The sequence below is a fragment of the Rhipicephalus microplus genome, chromosome X (assembly GCF_043290135.1).
Source record: "Rhipicephalus microplus isolate Deutch F79 chromosome X, USDA_Rmic, whole genome shotgun sequence".
NCBI classification, from domain to species: Eukaryota; Metazoa; Arthropoda; class Arachnida; order Ixodida; family Ixodidae; genus Rhipicephalus; species Rhipicephalus microplus.
Genome location: NC_134710.1, coordinates 111,019,612 through 111,037,048, shown reverse-complemented (window position 1 = coordinate 111,037,048; position 17,437 = coordinate 111,019,612). Strand labels below are relative to the sequence as shown.

Here is a 17,437-nt window from a genome sequence, read left to right as displayed (position 1 = left end):
AAGTCCTAAAAAACCTGGGAAATCATCATTTTCTATAGCCGGTGATTCAATCGATGACCTTGACAAACAGTCGGCGTCTAAGTGTTGCCTTCCGGACTTGTAAACTACGGCCATGTCGTACTCTTGGAGCCGTAAGCTCCATCGTGCTAAACGTCCAGATGGGTCTTTGATGTTGGTCAACCAACAAAGAGAGTGATGGTCGCTTACGACTTGAAAAGCGCAGCCATATAAGTACGGGCGGAACTTCGCAACTGCCCAAACAACGGCCATACACTCCTTCTCCGTTGTTTAGTAGTTGGACTCGGCGCGTGTCAACGTTCTGTTAGCGTAGGTAGGCAACCACTCTCTCCACATCATCTTGGCATTGGACAAGAACAGCACCTAGGCCCACAATGCTGGCGTCTGTATGGATGGCTGTTGGTGCATTCTCGTCGAAGTGAGCGAGGACAGGGGGAGTTTGTAGACGCTGTCGCAGCTCGTTGAACGAAGCTTTTTGCTCTTCACCCCATACAAATCCCTTGTAAGGCGGTCTTCCCTTGTAAGGCGGGTGAGTGGAGAGGCGATGTGTGAAAAGCCTGCTATAAATTGCTGGTAGTAGGCGCAGAGACCCAGAAAACGCCTGACCGTTTTCTTATCAACAGGCCTTGCGAAATTTGCGACGGCTGCTGTTTTATCTGGGTCAGGCTTCACACCTTCGCGACTGATCAGGTGTCCCAGGAACTGGAGTTCTTCGAAGCCAAAGTGGCATTTTTCCGGTTTTAGTGTGAGTCCAGCGGACCGTATGGCTTGAAGGACTGACAGTAGCCGCTTTAGATGCTCTTCAAACGTGGCCGAAAAAAAGCTCCCGTCGTCGAGGTACACAAGGCATGTTTTCCATTAGACTCTGAAACGTGGCTGGGACTGAGCATAGACCGAAAGGGAGGACTTTGAATTCATAAAGCCCGTCTGGCGTCACAAAGGCGGTCTTTTCTCGGTCGCGCTCATCTACTTCTATTTGCCCGTATCCACTTTTAAGGTCCACTGACGAGAAGTAGCGCGCATGCCGTAGCCTGTCCAAAGAGTCATCGATCCGTGGTAATGGATAGACGTCTTTTTTTGTAACATGGTTCAGCTTACGATAATTGATGCAGAAATGCAAGCTGCCATCTTTCTTTTTCACGAGTACCACTGGCGATGCCCAAGGACTCTGTGATGACTGGATTACATCATCCTCTAGCATCTTCTTGACTTGCTACTGGATTACCTCACGTTCTTTCTGAGCGACGCGATATGGGCTCTGTCAGATCGGTCTTGCTGCGTCTTCCGTAATGATGCGATGCTTAGTCAGAGGCGTTTGGCCCACTCGTGATGTCGATGAGAAGCAGTCCTTGAACTGGTCGAGCAGCTACATAAGACTGCATCTTTCAGTCGGTGTTAGACTCAGACCGATATCAACTGGTGGTGTATGTGGAGGTGATTGAGCTGTGGCTTCCCCTTACATTAGAAGACAGTCGTGAGAGTAGTCGAGCTCTTCGAGGTACGCCACAGCCGTGCGTTTACCGATGTGCCGGCGCTCATTCGTGAAGTTGGTCAGAAGCACCTCTGCGTGCCCATCCACTCCCCGACCACGCGTAACACCCTGGGTTCTTGGTCTGGATAATGGGTCACAGACTTGTCAGCAGCGAATGTGATCACACCATCGCGTATGTTGACCACAGCACCGTACTCTCTTAAGAAGTCCATTCCCAGTATCATAGGTTTGCAGCACTCCGGTAGGATCAGAAATGTGGCTACAAAAGCCACATTCTCAATAGTGAGTCTTGCTGTACATTTTCCCGTGGGAGTCATTATCTGGCCTCCAGCATTTCGGATATAAGGGCCCGTCCATTCCATCCTGACTTTCTTGAGTTCGTCTGCCAATCGTTCACTCATTATGGAGAAGTCGCACCCGTATCGGCTAAGGCCGTCACTTCAACGCCGTCAATCGTCACAGCGAGGTCGGCAGTCACAGTTTTCTCGGCGGAGTCTTCATCGTAGTTTCTCACGTGTTTCAGCAGCAGTGGGGGATTTTCGGCAATTCGACGGCTTGCAACCTTCCCCACAGAGGTCGCTGCTTTCAGTTTCCTCGCCGTGGGCTGGGAGACCGACCTCTGATGGCGTCGGCAAAACTACGGCGGCTTGATGAACCAAAGCGAGCCGGGGATGGTGAGCACGTCCGGAAGGTAGAACAGCCTTCCCGCCTGCTCGCCTGATCGACGTCGATGGGGGCACAGCTTTCGTTGAACTGTCGGCGCGTAGCTGTAGATGCACTAACGCGGTATTCAGCTCAGCGATGTGGGCAAAAACGGTAAATGTGCCCTGGCTCTCCACAGTTGTAGCAGAGTGGTCGACGATCCGCTGTGCGCCATATGTCGGTCTTCCGCATATAGGGTCGCCTGACAGATTCCTGCTGGGCCCAGGCTTCCACAGAATAGGGTTTGAGGTACTGCGGCGCTGGCATGGGCGTGGGTCGAAGAACAGCGTCTGCATAGCTATATCCGTTCGGCTGGTAGGATACTGCTGGAGCCAATGGACGACGCACAGCGCCTGCATAGGTACACGAGTTTGGACGGTGCGGTGGAGCGGAATATTACTGAGGAGAGGCAAACGCTTGTCGAAGTTCATAACGAACGACTTCAGCGACGGAGGCTACCGTGGACTCCTGCTGTGGGGGCGCCTGTGACTGCAATGTGTATTTTGCATTCACCTTCGCGATCGCCTCACGCACGATCTGTCTAATCAGGTGGCGTAGAGAAAACTCGTCGTTTGTGGTAAGTGCGGCGGCGCCTGCAGCTGCGCCGGTGGCCGGGCGATCAGACTGTCGGTATCGTTGCTGCAGCGCACGCTCTATTACGGTGGCCTCCCTGGTGAACTCGTCCACTGTTGTCGGCGGATTGCGCACAAGACCAACAAATAGCTGCTCTTTGACGCCCCTCATGAGATGGCTTAGCTTTCCAGCCTCGGGCATGTCGGGGTCCGCGCAGTGGCACAGAGGCACCATATTCTCAGGAAACATGGCGACGCTTTCATGCGGCTGTTGGGTACGTCCTTCAAGAAGGCGTTGTGCATTTTCGCGTCGGTCCGCGTTACCGAAGGTGTCAAGAAACCGACGACAAAACTCCTCCTATGTCGTCAATGTTGCCTCCCCTTAAGAGGCCAAATTCTGGTTCAAGACCTTGAAGGCGACGGCTTGAGTGGTGCACAGGCGTCTCCACGCATGGCTGTCTCGTAGGGCTGGACTCGGGGCTTCTCACAGGGGTGCTGATCATGAGGTTGTAGTACCCAGCACCTCCACCAGTGTCACAGGTTTTAAATTACAGGGGGTTTATTTAAAAACACGGACAGTGGAACTTGTAGAGACGCTCTCAGAGAAGGCCGCTAAGATTGTCGTCTTTTTCACTCGCCTGCGCTGCGCCTCTCGAGCAAGTCCGCGTTCTTCGTTGTCGTCGCTATCTCGCCGCTAAATGCTGCTATGCACGCGGCATTATATATGAACAAGGGTGGCAGAAAAATTTTAACAAAGTAGTGCCTTATGCACCACAATAGACAAGGGTGAATCAAGTGGCGCAATGGCTCCATTTTCACGAGAGTGGGAAAGGGCTGAGAAGGAGGTTCCTAGTAGTACATCAACAGGCCCAGATGGCATTCCAATTGTGCTGATAAAGACATTGGGTCCAAAGTCTAAGCAGACTTTGAGAGAGGCAGTGAGCAAAATAAGAATTGATGGTAAAGTCCCCGATGGATGCAAACTTAGCAGGATGAGCATAATCTATAAAGGAAAGGGGGACAAAGCCGACATTAACAACTACCCTCTTATAACAATGACATCGGTGGTCTACAGGCTGGCGATGCAGATTATAAAAGAAAGACTGCACGCATGGATAGAGGATGAGGGGGTGCTAGGGGAACTGCAGAATGGGTTTCGGAAACGCAGGAGGTGGGAAGACAATCTGTTCTCACTGACGCAGTGCATCGAAATAGCAGGAAAGTAACGCAGGCCCCTGTGGCTAGCATTTTTGGATACCAAGGGAGCGTACGATAGCGTGGTTCAAGAGGACTTGTGGGGAATGCTGGACACACAAGGTGTAGAAGATGGAGTCGCTAATCTTTTAAAGGATATCTATAAAAGTAACAAGGTAGTTATAAAGTGGGAAAAACAGGTATCCAAGCCCACAGAGGTATAACGGGGGCTTGGGCAGGGGTGTACTCTGTCACCCTTGTTATTCGTGATGTACCTACAAGGATTAGAGGCCAAATTATAGGGAAGTGGACTTGGCTTCAACCTCTCTTTCGTCAAACAAGGAAAACTCATTGAACAGGCACTACCAGCATTGATGTATGCAGATGATATAGTGCGAATGGACGACAACAAGGAAGATTTTCAGAGATTGATGAACATCTGCGGTAATGAGAGAGATAAGTTAAATGTAAGATTCAGTAAGGAAAAATCAGCAGCCATGTTTTTTTATGACAATGAAGGTAGTGGGCTTAGAATACAGGAGGTCACGCTAGAGATAACACATAAATACGAATATCTGGGCGTATGAATAAGCAATGCATCGAGTACCTAAGGGAACACAAAATATATGTGACGACTAAATTTAACAGGAATGCAGCAGTGATGAAAAATAGGGCACTGTGGAATTACAATAGGTATGATGCTGTGAGAGGAAAAAGGAAAGGGGTCCTGGTTCTTGGTCTGGCGTTCGGCAATGTGGTCTTGTGCATGAGATCAGAAGTTCAAGCGAAATTAGAAATTAAGCAACGTGGAATAGGTAGGCTTGCCTTAGGCACTCACGGGAGTACATCAAATCAGGGAGTACAAGGTGATATGAGATGGATGTCATTTGAGCACAGGGAAGCTAACAGCAAGATAAAATTTGTGAAGCTATTGGAAAAATAGGGGAGGAGCGTTGGGCTAGGAAGGTTTTCCGCTACTTGTACATGAAAAATGTCAATACAAAATGAAGGAAGCGAACCAGAAAATTGATGGGTAAATACTTAGAAAACAGCAGGGGGCCAAACCAAAAAGAATTATCAGTTAAGAAGCAGGTGAAGGAAGCTGAGACCGATATATGGAGAATTGGCATGATTAAGAAGTCTGCACAAGAGCTCTATCGAACTTTTAAAGGGTCACTCACCAGGCCTCATACCAAATTTTAGTTAGACAGTGGAAGTTGTTGGGTGTTCGACGAGGAACATTATGCCACAAAAATTTTTTGAATCGGTTCATCACGAATGGAGAAAACAGGGTTTTTTGAAGCGGTGCAAAATGAGGATGAGAGCTCGAAACCCTTGCCACGCCTCCGCGTAGCCTTTGCATGCCAAATCTCTTCCCCACCCTCTCCAGCATCCGACCAAGAGGTGACGTGCGCATGACGTGCCCAAACAAGTCCAACCCCTGAGCACGCGAGCGGCGTTGCTTTGTTGACCAGCGTTATTTTGTGGTCTTCTGCCTGTTTCTGCGAGATCGTTTGGAAACGCTGGCTTAGACGCGGTAGAATAGATGAGCACAATGAGTGCGCGAACGCGTAGGAGCATTCCACGGTGGTCGTCTGCTCCATGTGCTGACCGCGGGGACACGAACACATGCGAAACGCCAACACATTAGCCCTGCATCTCGTTGCAATTCGCGTGAGAAAAATGGAAAAAAGACACTCACATTCTCTTATTGCGTCTCATTAGTTATCGATCTTTTCAAGCAACAAATTACATAAACTACGCATGCGGGGTCAAATAATTTTCGCCATATCGTGTGCCACTGTCTGCAATGTCAGAGCAGAGTCGTCTACGTAGAGGACCAACGGGACTGCATTGCTGTGTACGTAGGGCTATTCATATGCGCACCTCATGCCCTTATTATCTAGGCGTGTGCCGGCAGAGGGGAGGGGGAGCAGCGTTAATCTTGAAATTTGACCCATTTCCGCGGTGCGTAGCGTTGGAAATTTTCGCAGACATGATAATGAACGCCTCGTCTACGCATTGCGCTTGTCAGCTCAAAATTGTCAAACCTGGTGAGTGGCCCTTTAAGTAGCAAATTGCCAAGGAAAGGATCTGTGATAATACTCAGGGTAGTTCTCTACTGTTTGAGGCGAGGACGGGAGCATTGCGAACCAAGACATGTCGGGCCAAATACGAAGGGATAAACACAGAATGAAGCGCGTCTGGAGAGGAGGAGGAAACTGCCAAACACTTGATAATATTCTGTAAAGGGCTTCACTCTATAGTTCAGGATGATGACACACGCAGAGTTTTTCAAAGCACTCGGGTTTAGGGACAGGGAGGGCAAAACAGACTTTCAGCGGGTAGAATTATCTAGAAGGAGGTTATCTGATTGGTGGCTAAAATCAAGCCACGAGTGAAAATTAAACCTTTCACAGCAAAGTACCAGTCCTCAACCAGACTATTTAAAGGAAAAAAAATCTAGTTTTTGGTTCACTAAGTATTACGGCTTGGTGGAGTCAGCCACCGCCCGATCTAAAGGGTACAGCCACATCAATCCATCCATCCATCCACTCCAGAGTCTGACCCATGTGCAAGCCCCAGAGCATCCACAAGACGCGTCTCATACAGGGAAATGGCGCCACGTTTACAGTTATTCGCTCACAGAAAACGCACACGCGTAGGTGACTGCATGCAGCAACATTACATAAAAACTGCAGCAACCGGAGGGACGCACTATGCACAACGAAGGACCTGAGAGTCAACCCCGTAATGCTCGCTACTCGACTGTGGTTTTCGCAAGGCGACAGTGGCACCAGAACACACAGCTTGGCTAGTAGAAGCAGCATGCCCGATGCCCGGCAGCACATTTTTGCGGGGTCACATATATTTACAACAGTTTAGAGGAGATTATGGCGGCACCATGAGAGCCTTCATCACCCCGAAAGTGCATGCAAAGTAAAAAAATACGCGATTGGGCGCGTCTCATTAGTGAACTTGGCCTTTTTTCCCACTGAAGCTGAGGTTGGCATGAAAGTTCTAAATGTCGAGGCTGTTTTGGAGCAGTTCGGTGCAGTTTTCGCAATTTTTATGCTTTTGGAGCAGCTTGGCGCAAGAAAATAGAAATGTACCAAAAATGCACAATATGCACAGCTGTTTCACCCCTGAGATATGTGTATGCTTTGCATTGGTGGGTATGGTGCATGTGCCTTACACATGTAGCACACATTTGCTTGTTTATATACCACTACTACTGTACTTAGTATTCCAACATCAATAGCCTGCAGCTGCACACACATTTATAAGGAATCAAATATCCTGAGCTGAAGTTTTTCATTAGTTACCCATGTGTGCCCATTAACAAGAATTATCAGAAAAATGGGGACTCACTACAGCCATGAAATGATGAAATGAAAGCAGTCAACATTATGCATAACATGCTGCAAAAACTCGCATGAGCTGTGATGACGAAAATACTGTCACCATATCCGAGTGATTGTGGTGTTCTGTTAAGCATGAAGTAATGGGTTTTACTCCCAGACATAACAGCCGCATTTTGATGAGGCAAATACAAAAATGTTTTAATGTTTAAATAGGTGCACATTAGAGAAGCCAAGTCCGTCAATATTAGTCTGGAGCTCTGAAAAAGCACCTCGTAATTTATATGATCAAGACATCAAAGAGATACTATTGCAACTACAATACCAAGCAAACATTCACATGAATGACAGTACAAACACACTGAAGTTGGTTAGAAATTCTCGTGCCCACTGTCCACAGCTAGGTGGCATTGTACTGTGTGTTTAAAAAACACATGCCCCACTGCCTATATTTCAATCAGTTCTCATGTGCATCAACTCTCACTGTTGAATGTACAAATGCTCTTGGATTAGCCAGCAACTTCTGTGGTGTGTTTTTTCTCTGACAGGAATGCTGGCTAAGTTACTTAACAGTGGCACTTGTTTCTACTTTCAAAAGATTAATGTAAACTGATTAATGGTTGCATTGTTCACATATACAACCAAAATGCTGTGATCAACTCAGCATACTGTACAGCACCACTTGTACCAAGCAAGCTGCAACACACTGAAATAAAATTTTATACCACCAACAGAGCAAATGACATTACCTCACTTTGTGTTGGAAATGAAGTTCAGAGAAAGAAATCAAGGTGCCTGCCTTACATTTTCAGAGTTCCTAATTGTGTTCATGAAAAATCAAGAGATCTGCAATAGTTGCAAAGAACGTGCACTCATGCAGTGCTTGGTACATGGACAGCAAGATATGTTAAGAGCAGAAAGTGCGAGCTGGTAGTGGCAATACCTTTTCATGGCTTTGTGTAAGAGGTCAATGACAGCCATTATCAATTATGGAATTGTTTCATACAACCACTGCGATTACAGAAACAGAGATGCTTGAACGTAAAGGCCTTCATACCTCTCGTGCTGTAATATGTTAAAAAAATATTACCAGGGAGAAAAACATTCTCAAAACAAAACCGTGGCTTTCAAAGAAGTTTATGATACTAAAAACAATATGTCAATTTCGAAGTGAAACGACAGTGTACATCATTTCAATCACAAGCACTTTGACTATGGGACACAATCTGATTGACAAAGCAGCGCACCTGTATTTTGGTGAAAATCGAAACATACGATGAGCATATCTCCTGATCAAATTATGCCTCACGAGCGTATATAAAATGGAAGATTTTTGCAGACAAATACAGATATGATTACTATAGGGGTGCCTGGTTTGTACCATAATCAGGTTTTCTTTACTTTATTTTCCAATAAAAGGGGGATAAAGAACCTAATCAATGATGAAGTCAATGATAACTAACATTGGCAAATGTCAAAAGAATAATTCAGCACTACTCTGAGTAGATGCTGCAAAAACCTACCCAAAAAACCTACCACTATCCTGGCTGCAATACCTACAGAAAGCATTTAAATGACCATCCCATTATGATCACATAATCGATGGGACAACTATTTTACGGAATGTGTCTCACAGCAGCAAATATCTATAAAAAAAGTTTTCATCCACACAAATGCACAAGTATTACTAGAGGACTGTAATGTCTTTCAATATAGCTGCAAGGAACTTGTACAGAAAAGCTCACAATGCATGGATGGATGAAACAACTTTATTTCGTCAACTGAAGACGATACCATGTTAGATGGCCACCAGCCCAAGGTATACAGTTATCAACGTTAAACTTGTAAGCTATGCTGAAGTACTCAGAGCACTCATAATGAGTAGATTAGATGAATGCATATTTATTTATTAAGGCCTTTTTTGTTCATATAAAACCAAGTATCTACCAGATGGCAGAAGAAGCACTAGCCTATTTCTTCCGAATATAGTGCAGTAGTGCAAGGCACCCATAATGACACGCATATTTGTGCATCTGGTCCTTCATATGCACTTGCAACTTTTTTTTGTGCACACCAGTATAACATGTGCCAAGCTGGCATCACTTTCGTGCATATGCTTAAGTTAACCCAAAGCCAGAATGTGTGCCAATAGCGACCCCAAGCTCAAGTTTACGGAGCAACAACTCCGTGCTGCGGCTCCGGTGGCAAGCTCTGTGGAAACTGGGGATAGGCATGGTAAACGGCGCAGCATATTCAACCCGTTTCACCGACAGCGGCAGCGGCAGCATGCGTGCACGCGCATTTTTTGGTCGGTGCAGGGAACTTCGGCGCTGTGTAGTCAGCTTGGCATGCTGAACTGAGAGGCTTGCTTTGCGAGGCAGCATTTCCGCGATGATAGAAGTGGCCCCCCGAAAGTGGAAGCGACGCCCGAAGTAGTGGTGTGTGCCACGACAGAGCAGACAGTACCAAAGTATGTGATCTACCTTCAAAACAGTATCGCTTCCCGGAGACCTCGTATGAGAGAGAAAATACACAAGCATAGATCACCGCAGTTAAAAGGATAAAGTAAGTTCTAGCTATGTCTAGCCTTCCGTTCTGATTGTCTCAATTCCTCACTTGAAATCGTTTGCTTGGGCTACCCGAATCAGTACCCAGTCCATGCAACGACTGCAGTAATGATTGATCGCTGTCTTCTCTCATTGTGAAGGTCCTGTTACGGTTGTATGTTGAATCAACTTTGTGTTCTGATTCCTTGGGTTTGTGAGACGTAGCTGTCCTTGTTGGATGTGCACACTCATATACATCATACCACGGTTAGTGTTGCATTGTTGGTTGCTTTCGACTGGATTCCCTACGTGGTCAAAGGTTCGCCGCCTGCAATTCACGTGTCGAGAAGGCTGCATCGTCACGTTGGTCCAAACATCCATGTATTTTCAGCTAAATCTGAAGTCAATTTGAGGTTTGTTCTATTTTCGTCGCTTTATTAGAGCGGTATATATTCGAGCAGCTGAATCTAACTGGCACTTAATACATGAATTGTGTGTGTCACCTTCGGAGCTTGTGCAGATTTTTTCGCGCGAATGCCGCGTGTGTGCGTATACACTTCGTACAGTGCTTAATGCTTGAGTGTGCGTTTATGCGTGTGCTCATTGCCAGAGCTCGTCGCATGCCTGTTATAACAATGTGCCTGAAATTCGACAACTCTCATGCTGAGCCACGTTCACGCAGCAGGTCACACGGGTCAAAAGGCCATCCAGTCAACAAAAAATGAATCCCCACAACTCTATCGACTCAATGAACTTGTCACGCTACTACACAGCAGTTTTGAACGACCATTGAGTGGGTCAGGCGTTTATCGCAAAAACTGTGTGGCGCTGCGGTTCCTTATTTTTGTATCCATGTTACCTCAAGTTCATTAAACTAAGAACTCAAATATGTCTGTTGGTGTACTTTAAATATTTCAAAAAGTTGTTTATTCATAGTTATCAATGCATATACAGCTTTAAATTATTGAGCAGCGAAACTGTGGCGAGCGATATGCAGCAAGACAGCACACACTGAAGACAAGCATGTAGCTGTTGTCGAGAGTAAATGCAATTCACACATTTTAAGTGGGCAAAAATACTCTATTAAATAATTTGCAACCCTCACACATACTGCTTTTAAAGCGTACTGGTCTGATTTTTTCAATTATGTTTACAATCTTGTGCACGAGTACGCCAAGTACTATTATGCCTGCGAGTCCACACCGAACGTCCATGCCTCTGAAAAAGGCAACCTGTGTCAAGGCCACCACGCGAGCCCGCCGGACGCGAACAACTCAACGGCGTCATCACTCGTCCTTGAGTGCAGCCACGTGCAGCGGCTCCGTATTTGACGAGAATGACGTGGCCCAGTGGCGACCCCATTAGAGGTTTCTGACCTCACGACCAGCGGCGCTTCTAGTTGGACATTTGGTTACTTAAAGAATCCACCCGGTGCATATAAAAAAAAGCCCTGCGGCGCGTCGCAAGCAGTAGATCTATGTGTTAGAGAGGAGAGCTCGGCTCTTCGGGTCTCTAAGCTGTCGGCCCCAGTGCTGAATTTGTAACGCCTCTGTATATATGCTGTACATAAACCTTGTTTAACTCACCGTCGTCTCGTCCGCTCGTGTATCAGCTCTGCGCAGAAGCAGTCGCGAGCCGAGAAATCTACGCTACCAAACGGCTGGGGACCTTCCCGGCGAAGTTCGAAGCAGTGGCATCCTTCGCAACGTCGTCGGAGGCGCGCTTCAAACAGTGGTTGGCAGCTGCGGGATCAGCCGGCGTCAGCGACATCGATGCGGTGAGTGCCTGATGTTTTCCCCTCAGTTCACCAGACTACTCTAGCACAGGTTATAGTAATTTAGAGAAAGGCTGTGTGAAGCATTAGAGTGAGCTTTGATCGTTTCAAGCAAAGTCGAACTGATTTGAAACCAAAGTTAATGCGGAGGGGGTAAACACGGGAGTGTTAAAAATTGTTTGCACGTCTTGCTTGTAGACTTATAGTGGGTCTGGCAAGTAGATTCTTAACAGGGGCAAACAGCAAGAGGCTAGTGGAAACGATGGAGAACCTTAAAGTGAAGGAACTCATCGAAATTTGTGAGGAACTCGGCATTACTTTGGGCCATGCGAAACGAAAGCAAGCGATCCTCGAGATCATGAAGGATGAAGGAGTGTCGGCTGAGGAAGTCGATGAGGCCTGGGCGGATATAAAAGCAGGCCGCGAGGAGGCCGAAAGGCGAGAAGTAGAAGCTCGCGAACGTAAAGAAGCTGAAAGGCGAGAAGTTCGCGAACGTGAAGAAGCTGAAAGGCGAGAATGCCGTGAGGAGGCCGAGAGACAGGAGCGCCTTGAGTTGAAACGAATAGAATTGGCAATCCTACAGTGTTCGCAGGTGCCTAGCGAAGCTTCTGCGACAGTTCAGGTCAGCGGTCAGAGAATTTGCGACCAACTGCCACCGTTCGTAGTAGGCGAGGACATGGCGAAGTATCTCGTCAAGTTTGAACACGTCTGCGAGCGAAACGCTTTGGAGCGGTCTCTTTGGGCGCAGAACCTGTTAGCTCTTCTTCCCGGCGAAGTGTCCGACGCGATAACTTGCTTGTCGAGGGAAACGTTTGAGAGCTATGACGAGGTTAAGGAAGTGCTCTTGAGACGTTATAAGTTGTCACCCGAGGCTTTCAGGCAAAGGTTCCGGTATGCTAAAAAGGGGAATGAGTCACACGCTGACTTTGCGTTTCGTCTTAAAGCCGATTTAATTGAATGGCTCAAGGGCGAAGGTGTTTATGACGATCGCGATAAAGTGGTAGAATGCATTGCATTGGAGCAATTCTACCGATGCATCGAGGAGGATGTCAAGCTTTGGCTGCAGGACAAACTTGGTGAAGTACAGCTAAACAAGGCAGCAGAGTTAGCTGAGGAGTATTATACTAGCCGAAAGTTGCATAGCAGGGCAGTGCGTGTTGAAAAGGATGAAAGGAAAGAGGTCTTTTCAAAGAAACCTGATCAATGGAAACCCGCTCCGCACCGTATTTTCAAGAAGGACCCGTCTCTGACGAAGGACACTGTAGGGGAAGCGCAAACGGAAGCGGAGAAATCGAGTGCGGTTCCTGAACAACGCGCTGATACCACACGGGCGTTTGAATCACGGAAGCCGCTAATCTGCTACAACTGCAAAAAGGAAGGGCACATCGCGATAAACTGTAAGCAAAAGTTTGCTTTCGCAACAATCCGAGAATCAGAAAAGAACATGCAGTTGTTAGAGCCGTATCTCCAAGAAATTAGTGTGAATCGGAAAACGTGTCGAGCACATCGAAACTCAGCGGCAACCATGGACGTTGTCCATCTTTCGTTGGCGTTTCCAGATGACATTAAAGGAGAATGCGCGTGGATCAGGTAAGTCGTCGAAAAGCAGAGTGCTTGCTTACCAATCGCTACGGTTGTCATTGAAGGCCCGTTCGGTAAGCTTCGCACCGAAGCGGCTGTGTCTGCTGCTCTTCCGGATTGTTTTGCTTATCTTTTCTCTAACAACTCAGAGCAGCTTCACAAAGAGCATGGTAAATCGTTCTTCCCCAACTTAGCGTACATGGCCCTCACGCGATCGCAAGCGCGGAAGCTTTCGCAGGAGCTTGATCTTGTTCAATGTGGTGAACCATCAAGTGACCTTGGCGGCGAGCCGACGGAACCTCAGAGAGGAAATTCTCTGTGTGAGTCATGTGGGCAGTCACTCGACCGGCCCATCGCCGAAGCGACTGGCGCAGTTTCCGTAGCAGGGGGAGACGACATGACGCCATTTAGTCAGAGCGAGAGGGGTGCAACGCTCTCGCCTGTAGCGGAAAGTGGGAGCGAGCTGTCGAGGGTTGATCGAGAGACGCTCATTCGAGAGCAGCGTGAAGACCTCTCGATTAAAGCGCTAGTAGAAAGCCACATGAATGCTGCACAAGTGTTGTCGAAGGAGTACTACGACAAATCGGCGAAGAAGCGCGCTTTTGAAGTAGGAAGTCAGGTAATGCTGCTGGGGCCGTCCAAAAAGAACAAGCTTGAGAGGTTCATTGGGAAGGGCCCGCCAAAGTATTATCGAAGCTTTCTAATACCAATTATGAAGTGAAATTAGGAGGGCGGCCGAACAAAATTTACCACAGTAACTTGATGAAACCATACGTTCAACGTCAAGCGGTCGTAAATCTGCTGTTGAATGCTTCAGAGGAAGAGGGAGCAGAAATTTTGAGTTCTAGTGATGTAACCGAAAGGGGATCGGAGGTAATCTTGGAGTAGTTGAACCTAGAGCCTAGATTAAGTGATGTCCAGAAGGAGCACCTGAAAAAGATTGTTTCCGAGTTTGGAGACATGTTTTCGGACCGTCCCGGAAACACGACGGTGATCGAACACAATATCGAGCTAACTTATGAGGAGCCAATCCCTAGCAAGCCGTATCGTTGCTCCCCTGTGCAACGTCGCAAGTATGAGCCGCTCTTGGTACCGCATAGGTATCGTCGCCTAAAAGTGGCCGGTTACCGAGATGGAGAATGATGCTCCAACAGCACAACTTCGACGTTCGCTACAAAAAAGGAAAGCTAAACGCTAATGCAGACGCATGGAGCCGTGCGTTTAGTTAGTACCTTTTCCACTTTTCGGTTTCTCGCTGGTGATACGGAGCAAAATTTTGACCTCATCACGGCCTTAGGTGAGCGCTCTCGTCCAGAGTGAGCTCAAGGATCCAACTTTATGTTGTATCCTATTTCGTTACGTTGTTGTAAGTGTAAAAATTTAGTTCTCATTTTAAGAGTCTTGTGTCCCACATGTGCCTCTTGATGTAGAGGGAACGAAATTCCGATATACACGTAGCTAAGTATATCTTGTAATATACTTTGTCAGGTGTTCTGTCGGGCGACTGAGGGCACTTGCTTGTGCCGTGTGTTGTCTGTTGTCGAACCGTTTTTGACAAGCTGCAGAACCATCGACAAGTGCTGAGACCAAAGATCGTCAGGAGAGACGAGCGAAGCTGGCCGACAAGTTGTGGCGACAAGCCAGTGGAGCTGGGATCCGTCCTCAAAAATGGGATGTGTTTCCGGAACGGAGTCTGGAGCTGCATTCTCCCCACATGGCCCTGGAGGCGAACCTGGAGGGACCTGGCAAACGAGCGCGCCTGACATCCGAGCCACGTGAAAGCAGCTCGTCTTTCCGGCGCATTGTCTGGCAGCGGGGGTGCTGTTATGCCTGGGAGTCTACATGGAACGTCCATGCCTCTGAAAAAGGCAATCTGTATCAAGGCCAGCACGCGAGCCCGCCTGACGCGAACAATTCAATGGCGCCATCACGCAGCGGCGCCTTCCTGTCTGGCGAGTGTTACGCAATGCGTGGCGACGTCACTCGTCCTTGGGTACAGCCACGTGCAGCAGCTCCGTATTTGATGAGAATGATGTGGCCCAGCGGCGAACCCATTGGAGGATTCTGACCTCACGACCAGCAGCGCTTCTGGTTGGACATTTGGTTACTCAAAGAATCCACCCGGTGCATATAAAAAAAAGCCCTGCGGCGCGTCGCGAGCAGTAGACCTATGTGTCAGAGAAGAGAGCTCGGCTCTTCGAGTCTCTAAACTGTCGTCCCCAGTGCCGAATTTGTTTGTAACGCCTCTGTATATATGCTGTACATAAACCTCGTTTAACTCACTGTCGTCTCGTCCGCTCCCCTATCAGCTCTGCGCAGAAGCAGTCGCGAGCTGAGAAACCTACGCTACCAAACGGCTGGTGACCTTCCCAGCGGAGTTCGAAGCAGTGGCGCCTTCGGGACCGTGTTGGCGTCGCCGTCTTTCGTAACAGTACACTGTGAACAAGACATGTTCGCGCTGTTTCTGATTCTGTCGCTCAATGGCCACCGAAGTTTCAGTGGAGTTGTGGGGTGCTAAGTTGACTCGATAGACTATCGACTCAATGGCCTTCGAAAACGACCGTGTGGCGATTCGTGCTTCACATTCGAGTCACTAGAACATTGGTGCAATGGCCTTTTCCGTGGCGAAGATCAGGCATAGTTAGGGGGTATCGCAAAAGTCTGTTGCCAGACCTCAGAGTATCTCTGAAGAATTCACAGTATCTCTTCTGTGACACCAAGTAGAGCCTTGCCTATTCAATATTCTGATAAAAAGAGGTCAAGAGAACTGAACACGAAAAAAATAAAGAATAAAACGAGGCGAGCAGTTCAACTTGCTTCGCAGCAGTTAAAGCTAAGCTAGCTGCCTCGCGGCTTTGTCAGCGTGTATTCCTCCAGTGGTACGGGGGTCATGACACTAACCTAATGAGGCTCTTTAGCGCTATGGTCGTGCAATATTTGTTTCTTTTTTTTTTTTACACGCCACGGAAGTTCATTCGCGACTACTACTGCCAGTGTGCACATCAAACAAACAACCGTATATTTTCCTTGCAGACAACATAAAACATCGATAAAGTGCGTGGCTTCATTTTGCAGTACATATAGACCATTATATATTTTTAACATATAACAGAATGAAGCTTACCTCGACGTATACAGTCCTAAATGGTAATGTTGCAGACTTCGGAAATGTATTTCGAGTTAAGTTGGGCATCATTGACGTCTGCTCCACATTGTAAACATTACTAACGAACCCTTCTTCTTTGGTTATGTTTACTTTAAGATGTTCCTGTCTAGTGGGAAGATCTTTTTCAAGCAGGACATTGCATAGCGCTGCAAGTGCACGAAAGCGAGCAGTGGGGCGGAGGGAAGGGAAAATGCGCGACGTATATTCCCAGTTTCCTTTTTTTTACCAGAGATGACGCTGCCTTCCAGAGCCGCAGTGCCTACTGGAGTAAGCGATGCTTGGGGAGTCTCTCGACAGGCCAAGGCCAAGAAAAACTTCACTGTGAAATGCATGTAGCATGGCCAAGAAAAACTTCACTGTGAAATGCATGTAGGATTTCACTTCAAAGGTGAAATGCCAGCTTGCTGGTGGCCTTGGTCGTGCAAAGTGCAGTGCAAAGTGAAGAGTGATACCAGAATCCCCAGACCAGTGCTAGCTTATACTCACGTCATGTTCAGGAGGCCTATGGTAGCGGTACCTCTGCAGAGACAAGTTTCACATGCTACGTTACAACAATGGAAGGCGTTGAAATAAGTGAGGTCTCTACATAGAGACCCATACACCTTAAGAATCCAGCTAAATGTCTGAGGAGTACAAAAACCTAACACATCATAAAACTTAGCTCTGGTGCCAAAAAAATAATGCCCCATAGAATTTATCAAAGCAGAGCAACAAATCCTAAACTGAATGTCAAACAAAGAATGTAACTACCCCCCCCCCCTAAAAAAAAAAGCATTACATGCCTGTCTACCATCCTCATGCTTTTTGCAAATTTGTTCCTTTACAGACAACATGAGCACAATGAGGCATCCAAGCAGTAATAAGCATACTACATCATAAACAACTTGCACCACAGATGAGTAGTTTTGAGAAGGGTTAACAAAGAATTTCTGACACCACATCCCCCTTCAAAGAAATTTTGTTCCTTGACAAACAGATCTACCCACTAGGAGGGTTTGTATTCAGCCAAGAAGGTTACATCAGAAAAGTT

At 47.4% G+C, this 17,437-nt stretch overlaps 1 protein-coding gene across 6 annotated transcripts in view; it reads right to left on the bottom strand.

The window, feature by feature from the left end:
• LOC119186599 (transcription initiation factor TFIID subunit 4) overlaps nucleotides 1-17,437 on the bottom strand; it is a 133,860-nt gene that overhangs the window by 89,650 nt on the left and 26,773 nt on the right. For 4 of the 6 annotated variants that reach the window (XM_075877422.1, XM_075877417.1, XM_075877418.1 and 1 more), the window contains exon 2: nucleotides 16,894-16,926. The exons of the other annotated variants lie outside the window; for them this stretch is intronic. In XM_075877422.1, the coding sequence (XP_075733537.1) occupies nucleotides 16,894-16,926 (33 nt within the window). The remainder of the gene's footprint in view (nucleotides 1-16,893; nucleotides 16,927-17,437) is intronic. 6 annotated transcript variants of the gene reach the window in all.